Source organism: Lepidochelys kempii, chromosome 16 (genome assembly GCF_965140265.1).
Source record: "Lepidochelys kempii isolate rLepKem1 chromosome 16, rLepKem1.hap2, whole genome shotgun sequence".
Classification (NCBI taxonomy): Eukaryota; Metazoa; Chordata; order Testudines; family Cheloniidae; genus Lepidochelys; species Lepidochelys kempii.
In genome coordinates, this window is record NC_133271.1 from 18891515 (window position 1) to 18899944 (window position 8430).

Here is an 8430-nt window from a genome sequence, read left to right on the forward strand (position 1 = left end):
AATTCAATTAAATGTCCCTTACCCATATTGTCGACTCCACGAGGAATAATCACATCAGCATACTTCTTTGTCTGCAAATAAGAAACAACAGTAGGGCTTGGTGTTTCACAATGATGATTACCACTATCCCCAGATCTGAAAAAGGAGCCCACAGCTGCACTCCTCCATTGTAGTAGTATCTGTAAGTCTGTTTGATCAACTGAATGTTACAGGGGTGACTGCAGTTGGGACTAGTTGCCTCTATACTAAAAGCACTCAAAACATTCCTCTCATACTACTCCAGTGACCTGAGGCTGACGTTACCTTCATTGAGCCTTTTTCAGCATAGCCTGACTCTCTACAACAAAAGCAGGTCAATCCAGTTAGAATTGGTTCTAATCAGAACACTACAAGCTGCCTGTCTCTGATCCGTTTATAACCTCTACTTTTTATAAAAAGGCACTTCCTAGTAGGGATGCTGATTGCACTTATGTTAAAGACCAGACCTCCTGCTAGATCAAAGTAAAAATAGTTATTTTTCATTCTTAAGCATTAACACATTTATTTATATGGTCACCTAAACTGGCAGCCTCCTTCTCTCCTGTACAGTTACATGCAGGAGGGGAAGGAAGGGAAGCATTGCCCATAGGTCATACTGCAGTGGTCAAAGTCAACAGAAACCAATTTCTATTACATACATGAAAGGCTGGGCATGTCAGCCAGAATACCCATGGCAGTAATCAAAAAAACCATTCATACAGCACTGTAAGTACCCACTGCTTGTAAAGCATCCTGGAAAACAACCATGACATGTCTTTGAGAGGGGCAGCTCAGGTGAGAAGCAGGGAGGAGAGATGGCATACAGCCAAAGAGGACATCCTAGGTGCAACAGACCTGTTTTTAAACCATTGAGTCACTCAGCATAACCCCTGTGTTACAAAGATGTGTAAATAGCACAACAGTGCCCACACTTTGGGAAGGTTCCAACACTACAATGCATGGCATGCTGGGTAGGACCTCACATCTGAGCCAAACTTAGCTACACCAAATTGTTGTGTTGTCTGCAATGAAAGGGAGACAGGCTGGAAGGCTCAATAGTTTGTTTAATATCTAGAACTAACTGTCATGGGTTAAACTACTGGGAATTTTATTTTAAATACAATGCAAAGATTTAATCTGATCACTAGGATCTTAAATAAACATTGCTTTTTGCTTCAAGCAGCTATGATTTTATATGGTTTATATCAATCAGCGGGCCTTAGCCCCACTTCTCCAGCTACAGTATAAATAGCTGTCACTGCCTCTCCAGGTCCTTAAAATGTGTCTGATCAAACAAGTGAAAAGCTTGGTACCGGCAAGCAGAACTCCTCAAAGGCAGGTTTGACGAAGGTTGTGTACTGAGTCAGGATCTGCTCTAGGTCCCTCCCACGCTTCATATCTCGAAGAACTGGGGCAGAGGGAAAAACAAGGGGCAGTGAGTTTTAGCGTATTCATAGTGACGACTGCCACAAGGCAAGCAGGGGGCTGATAATGGAGCAGAAGCCCAGGGTATTACCTCTGCGGGACAGCCGGACATCAGAGTCTGTGTCAACGAAGAGTCGGAGATGGAACATGTCCCGAATGTCTTGGTTATAGAATACCAGGATCCCCTCAAAGAGAACCACGTCTGCAGGATAGACCACTGTTGTCTCTGCCAACCTGCCACGGGTATATGGACAAAGTCTCAAACAAATTGCAAAGTGGCTTTCAAACTGAATGCTAACGTGCAATTCCATTCCATTAAACACGGCTAACCCAGTCCCACCTCTTCTTGCTCCCGCCAGCCCTCTGCAACAAGACCACACGCATTCAGCTAGGGTGGGCCAGGGAGACAGGGCAGCCCCCACTGACTCTGCCAAGCACTGTGTGGAAGATGTTAGGAACTGAGACTTACCTGGAATGGGTTACAAAATCATAAGTTGGCACCTCTACAGTTTTTCCCTCCACAATATTTTTCAGGGTTGTGTGCATCAAATCATTATCAAAAGCACCTGCAAGACAAAGGCATAAAGAGACACGGCCCAGGTGTTGTTATGACCAAACTATTGCCAGTCTTTTCTGGTACTGAAGGATTTAAAGTCTACCACCATTCCTCTGTCTGACATTACCAGACCCAGGAAGTAGGGGAGGGAGGATATTCCTGGCTTATTCTTTTCTATCTACAGCAATCCACTCCCTAAGTAATGTTAAAGGAAAACTGCTGCATAATCCCAAAGATATTGTAATCCCTGCATCCAGGGACCAAGTATCTTAGACACAGAAATGAAGACTAATCCAAACAGCCATAAAAGCTACCGTCTGGACTGCCTGGTAGTTTACAGATGGACATGGCAACTACAGCTCAGCAGGCGAAAGGACAAATCGTACATTTTTTGCATTTTATTTCTAGCTAATTCAAAAAAATGTTAAATGAACATAAACCAAAACAGAATTACGGTTTGGAAAGTCTTATAGATTTGTCCTGCCTTTGAAAAGAGTGAGCAGTGCTGCTTAACCTACAGCAGGTGTTCTTCCACTTTTGCCCAGGATGGAGTGCAGGGAATGTCTCCCATTTGCAATCATGTAACACCCCTGGGGCAAGGACAGCTGTTGCTTACATAGAAAATAAATATATTAGGAAAGTATCTGATGTGTTCTTAGCTTTTTTTAATGCATTTTAGCAGCTGGAAACCAGGAGGTGATCAAGCATCATGTGAGCATTAATGTTCCACAGACCGACAGCATTATGTTAACTCCCACTGCAAAGCAACAGTATGATGGCATCTCACTCCAGCAACAACACAGGCACCACTCACAACATGAGGACACTGTACAGTTAGTTCTAAGAACTCGGTTGGAAATTAATTTTGTTCTTTCTTCCCTATTAACTGCCACTGCTGTTCTCCCTCCCTTTCACGTGGGGTTGATGTACAGGAACCCAAATACCCAGAGTTGGGGGTGTTCAATACTTTCCATGCTGCATGTTCAAAGCTCTTTACAAACAATAATTAAACCGTGCACTAAGTCAGGCTTATGCCCCTTTTCAGATGACTGAAGCATTTAAACTCTTTGGGACAGGGACCATCTATTCCACATTTGTACAGCACCTAGCACAATGGGTCCTGGTCCATGATGGGCTGAGAGGTGCTACAGTAATAAGAAGAGAGCAGTAACTTGCCCAAAGTCACCCAGAAAGGCAGTGGTAAAAGATCCAGGGCCTGTTCCTAGCTCTGAGTCCTAGTGCTGTGCTCTATGCTCCGAACCCTCTCATCGGAGCCTCAGGAAGGCCACCCCTTAGGAACACTGAGATTTCCCACTGGAATAGGTGGGAGGGGCCATCTCATTATGCTTAAAGGAAGCATCAGTTTCTGCTGGCTCTTCTAACTAATGTGCCCAGAGGAAATGCTTTCTCTGTATTCCTTTAGAATTGGCTCCCTCCCGGCACAGCAAATGTCTTGCAATAGGTTGCGGGAAGCTCTGATTCCTGGTGCTACCACACTGGAAAGATCCTCTTCTAAACACCACACAGAGCAGAGCTGTGGCAGAACAGACAGAGACTGGTTAATGAGACTGTAAGCTCCCAGCAGCAGGGACCGGTCTTTTTATTTGCATGGAAAGCACCTCGCACCCCCACCCCCATTGCTCACAGTGAGGAGCTTTGAGGTATTTGCTGAAGCTAAGAGCAGTAGCGATTTTGCTCTTCCAGTCTCCCATCAATGTCCTTCCCTATATACACTTCCTCCTTCCTCAAAGGCAAACATGAAGTGGGGTGGGGAAAGCTTTACCTGGGTGATCAAAGTTGTACTGTCCCTTCAATGCCTTGGCTTTCTGCTCTGCAGTGAGGACCTTGTAGAACCTATCCTGGCTCAGAATGATGAGCTTTCGTTGGTGATGATCCACCTCGTTTTGTCCCAGGAGCTCCATGATCTTCTCACATACTGTGGACTGAGGAACAACAAGCGTCAGTCACAAACAACCACCCTCTGCAGCACCTTCCATCAGGACTTCACCAACATTCAACTTCACAGCAGTCCTGGGAGGTGGTGGGTAAGAACCAGCCTTATTTTATAGTGGACAAAACAAGGCAGAGATTAAGTGGCGCCTACCTCTCCCCTCCCCCCCCCAACACAAGTCAGAGCCAGCACCCAGTCCTGTGCTTTAAACACTTCATTATATCGCCTCTCCTGACTAATTCAAAACCCATCCACCAGGCTGTAGTGAGCTTTAAAGAGGAGAGATGTAGCTACAGCCTGCTGCAAGAAGCAGTCAGGGACATGGGGCAGAAGAATGCATTCAAGGGGGCACAGAGATTATGGAGTGGAACTGAGCTCCCGAGATACAGTTTTAGGTGAACAGAGCCATGGCAGCCGTCTCAAGGAAGGTTGTGTTCACAGATCTAATTCCAGACCTGCCACTCACTGTGCTGGGAAGACTCAATTTAGGTTTTGCTATAGCCTCTAAGTCTGAGCTTCTCTGAGGCTCCTATCCCTGTAGTATTCGAGGTTTCCTAGGTATCCGATACACAATGCTACTTTGTAATGCTAGAGCGCCATCTCTCCAGAAATGCTTTACAAACATTTATTCATCATGTCTGCCTACCTGAGGGCAGGGGAGGCAGGGGGAGAAAGAGATTTGTGAGATATTCCCATTTTACAAATAGCAAACCTGAGGCCCAGAGAGATTAAGTAACCAGCCACGTAAACCAGCAACAGAACATGGACTAGAACCAAGGTGCATCTTAAGAACATAGGAATGGCCACAGACCAATGGACCATCTAGCCCAGTAGCCTGTCTTCTGACAGAGGCCAGCGCCAAGTGCTTCAGAAGTGTGGACAGAGCAATTAGCCATAGATCCATCCCCTCTTGTCCAATCCCAGCTTCTCGCAGTCAGAGGTTTAGGGGCACCCAGAGCATGAGGTTGTGTCCCTTACCATTTGGGCTAATAGCGGTTGATGAATCTACCTGCCCTGAACTTAACTAATGCTTTTTTTAACCCAGTTATACTTTTGACTGGGCACTGTGTGAAGAAGCACTTCCTTATATTTGTTTTGAACCTGCTACATATTAGTTTAATTGGATAACTCCTGGTTCCTTTGTTATGTGAAGTGGTAAATAACACTTCCTTATCACTGTTGATGATTTATTAGACCTCGATCATATCCCCTCTTAACTGTCTCTTTTCCAACAGTTTCAGTCCTCTTTTCTGAACAGGCCGAGCCTTGTACTCTCTCCTGGTATGGAAGCTGTGCCATACCCTTTATCATTTTTGTTTCCCTTCTCTGTACTTTTTCCAATTCTAATATATCTTTTTTGAGATGGGGCAGCCAGAACTGCATACAGTATGCAAGGTGTGGGTGTACCATGGATTTATACAGCGGCAATACGGTATTTTCTATCTTATTATCTAGCCCTGTCCTCAAGGTTCCTAACATTCTGTTTGACTGCCGCTGCACATTGAGCCAGTGTTTTTAGAGAACTATCCCTGTGGTGGTTGTTTCTAGCTTCCAAGGCCCTTTCTCCAACCACTAGATCATTCTGTCAGTCCATTAAAGTTGACATTCCCTCCTTGGCAACTTAGTTTCTCTGGAGAAAGCATGTACTGACAGCCCAACAAAGAAAAGAGCTTGGAATAGGTTGTGTACATTGAAAAGAGCTGGGAAAAGGGTTCTCAGACATAACATTTATAACTGGATCTTGCCCTAACTAAAAGACCGTTTCTCAGAGAGTGGGCACACCACACAGAGTATGGCTGAACTGCAGCTTGGAGCAAGCCTTCGAGCCTGGGGAAACAGACTCTGCAAACAGTCTGCTTAAATTAGTGCGCTAACAAGAGCAGCTCAAGCCAGTGACCTGAGCTCAGACCAGGGGCTTGGACTCAGGCAGCTAGCCTGAGCCACCCTGCGTCTGCCCAGCTGGGCTGGGAGGTTGCTCCCAGCTGCAGTACAGATGTACTCACAGAGGCCAGACAAAACAGTGGCTTTTCCTCAGCTCCATCCCTCGATCAAAGTGGGGGTCACCTGTGGAGTTGGGCTGGGTCAATATTTGTGCTGAGAGCAAAGTGCAGGTTCCGTCTGTTAGGCAATCCTCTACCTTTTACACAAATCATCCTTCCCCAACAAACATCTCTTCTCCCAGGACAAGGTAACTGCAAAATAAAGATTATGCATGGACAAGCAAATCAGAGAGAGAGATTGGTGGGTGTGTGGGAGGCTCATTCGCTAAGGCTTCTGGTTCCAACCCACTTGGGAGTTTGCTGAGCTTGCTATGAGAACTGCACTTCATTTATATCCCTGTTTACCTTCAGCTTTGGTATGTGCTCACTTTTATCATGGTAAATCACTGATGTCAGAAATGTTGCCTCACGCAACTGTGGCAAGAGAGAAGAAAACTGCTGAAGTATGGAAGCCTGTGTCTTTTAAAGCACCTGCCCTTTTCTCATGTCTCATTTTGCCATGAGCTTGAGCCGTTTGTGCTAGCCAGGATCACTCAGATGGTGAAGGGAAGTAGGTGTGACGTTCTGGTCTCTAATAATAATGCTGATGATACTTTGGAACAAATGTACTTTACAAATATCCCAACCTGGTAGATTGGGGAACAGAGATGCGTGAAGTGACTTGCCCAAAGCCACACAAGTTGGTGACAGTGCTGGGGATAGACCCCCCAGGAGGCCTGCTTCTGCCTCTAGAGGCTGATCTATATGCAACCAGAGACGAAAACAACAAACTCCTTTCACTTGGGAGTCTGGGAATCCCACAAATGGCACCCAAACCCTCCCCCAGAAAATCATCACGTCAGGGGTATCCTCCTCGTAGACAGGGACCCACCGTGCTGCAAAACTGATGTGGGGCTCCACCAAAAAGACCCTGGCGCTAGACCTTCCCCACCCACTCAGGGGCCTTCACCTGCACAGGTGTCCCCAGCACCGAGACAGTATGCCCCCGTGGGTGGGGAGGACAGCACCCCTAGGGGCGTACCTGGCTATCCCTGGGGAGGGTGCCAAGGGGCTCTGTGGGGCGGAGACTGGGCACCCCCTGCAGTGTTGTATGGACCCGTGGCCCCCGCACAGAGCCCGCAGGCACCATGGTTGAGCTGAGACCGGCCACACTCATCGCACCCATGGGCTCCCGGCCGGGGCGGGCAGGAAACAGGCTGCGCCCTGATCGGGGCCGTTCCTGGGCTCCCCCGCCCCGGCCCCAGCCCAGCCCAGCCCCGTCCCGGGTTCGGCCCCTACCTTGCCGCTGGCGGTGCCTCCGCTCACCCCGATCAGGAAGGGCCTGGGGTGCGGTCGCTCGGCCTCCCCCCCGCCGAGGCTGCTGCCCGCCGAAGCCATGGCTCGCCAGTCGCCACTGCCCTCGGGGGACTACAACTCCCAGCAGCCACTGCGCCGCGCGGCTCCCTCGCAGAGTCGCCGAGCGGCCGTGAGGTAGGCTGGGAGCTGTAGTCCTTGCGTTCGCAGCATTCAGAGCCTGCGCAGTCGGCTCTGCAGCCCGTGATAAGAGACCAGCTGGACAGGGCTGTGAAAGGAGAGGGACTGAGGGTGTGGGGGTGACCTCTTAACACGGGGAGGGTTACAAAGCAGGGGCGGATGGATCACCACTGCAACGGGCTGGGAGCAGGCCATGGCAATGGTTTTTCAGATGGAAACCGACCCTTTCATAAAATCATTTTCCATGGGAAACCTGCAATTTTGCCAAAAAAAAAAAAACACCCCGAATTTTCCGCCCGGAAAATCACGCTGACAACTCCCCCGCTGCCCCAGTGCTCAGCCTCCCCTCCCACCCTAGGCTGACTAGATAGCAAGTGTGAACAATCAGGACGTTGGGTGGGGTGGCTGGGTACTAGGCTCCTCTGTAAGACAAAGCCCCTAATATTGGGACATCTGGTCACCTTACTCCCTCAGCTCCAGCGGCCAGACAGGCAAAGCCTAGGGATGTAGGCTGGAAGGCTCTTGTCAATTGCAGTTTCTCACTGAGAGCAGGCGGGGGCAGCTAGAAAGCTGGAAAACTCCATTTCAATCCTCAAGAAAAGGATTTTTTCTAGATATCTCTTCCTGCAAACAACTGTTGCATTTTTGACTTTTCACCCCCATTCAAGAGAAAACATTTTCAAAAAGGTGAAATTTTTCACAGGGAGGGATTTCCATTGCCCCGGCCAGCTCTAATCAGTACACCAGCATTTAGAGACCAAAGGATCCGCACTGGATTTACCAGGGAAAGGAATTCCATCATGTCTAGTATATGGAAAGGTGGAAGCAGCTGGGAGCTCCCCCTGGGTAGCCTTGAAGGGGTGCACGTACTGTCATGCCACTCACTCCCGCGCCTGTACCTTTAACACTACCTTTTGCCCTCCTCCTAAAGAATTATGACAACACCCTACTGCACTTTCAGCAAAAGCACAAGGAAATCCAAGTGCAATGTACTACTGTTATATAAC

The 8430-nt window shown here is 48.1% G+C and overlaps 1 protein-coding gene across 7 annotated transcripts in view; it reads right to left on the reverse strand.

Annotated features, from left to right (window-relative positions):
• Positions 1–7388, reverse strand: part of UCK1 (uridine-cytidine kinase 1) — a 34695-nt gene extending 27307 nt beyond the window's left edge. For 2 of the 7 annotated variants that reach the window (XR_012155294.1, XM_073314736.1), the window contains exons 1-6: positions 7229–7388; positions 3783–3942; positions 1913–2009; positions 1535–1677; positions 1332–1426; positions 23–71 (exon numbers count right to left, since the gene is read on the reverse strand). Coding sequence is in view for 6 of the 7 variants with exons in the window: in XM_073314736.1 (XP_073170837.1) it covers positions 23–71; positions 1332–1426; positions 1535–1677; positions 1913–2009; positions 3783–3942; positions 7229–7327 (643 nt within the window). In the remaining variant the exon portion in view is untranslated. Of the gene's footprint in view, positions 1–22; positions 72–1331; positions 1427–1534; positions 1678–1912; positions 2010–3782; positions 3943–6014; positions 6143–7228 lie in introns of all 7 variants that reach the window. The other 5 variants (XM_073314737.1, XM_073314738.1, XM_073314735.1 and 2 more) reach the window with 3 other exon arrangements.
• Positions 7389–8430: the final 1042 nt, after the last annotated feature.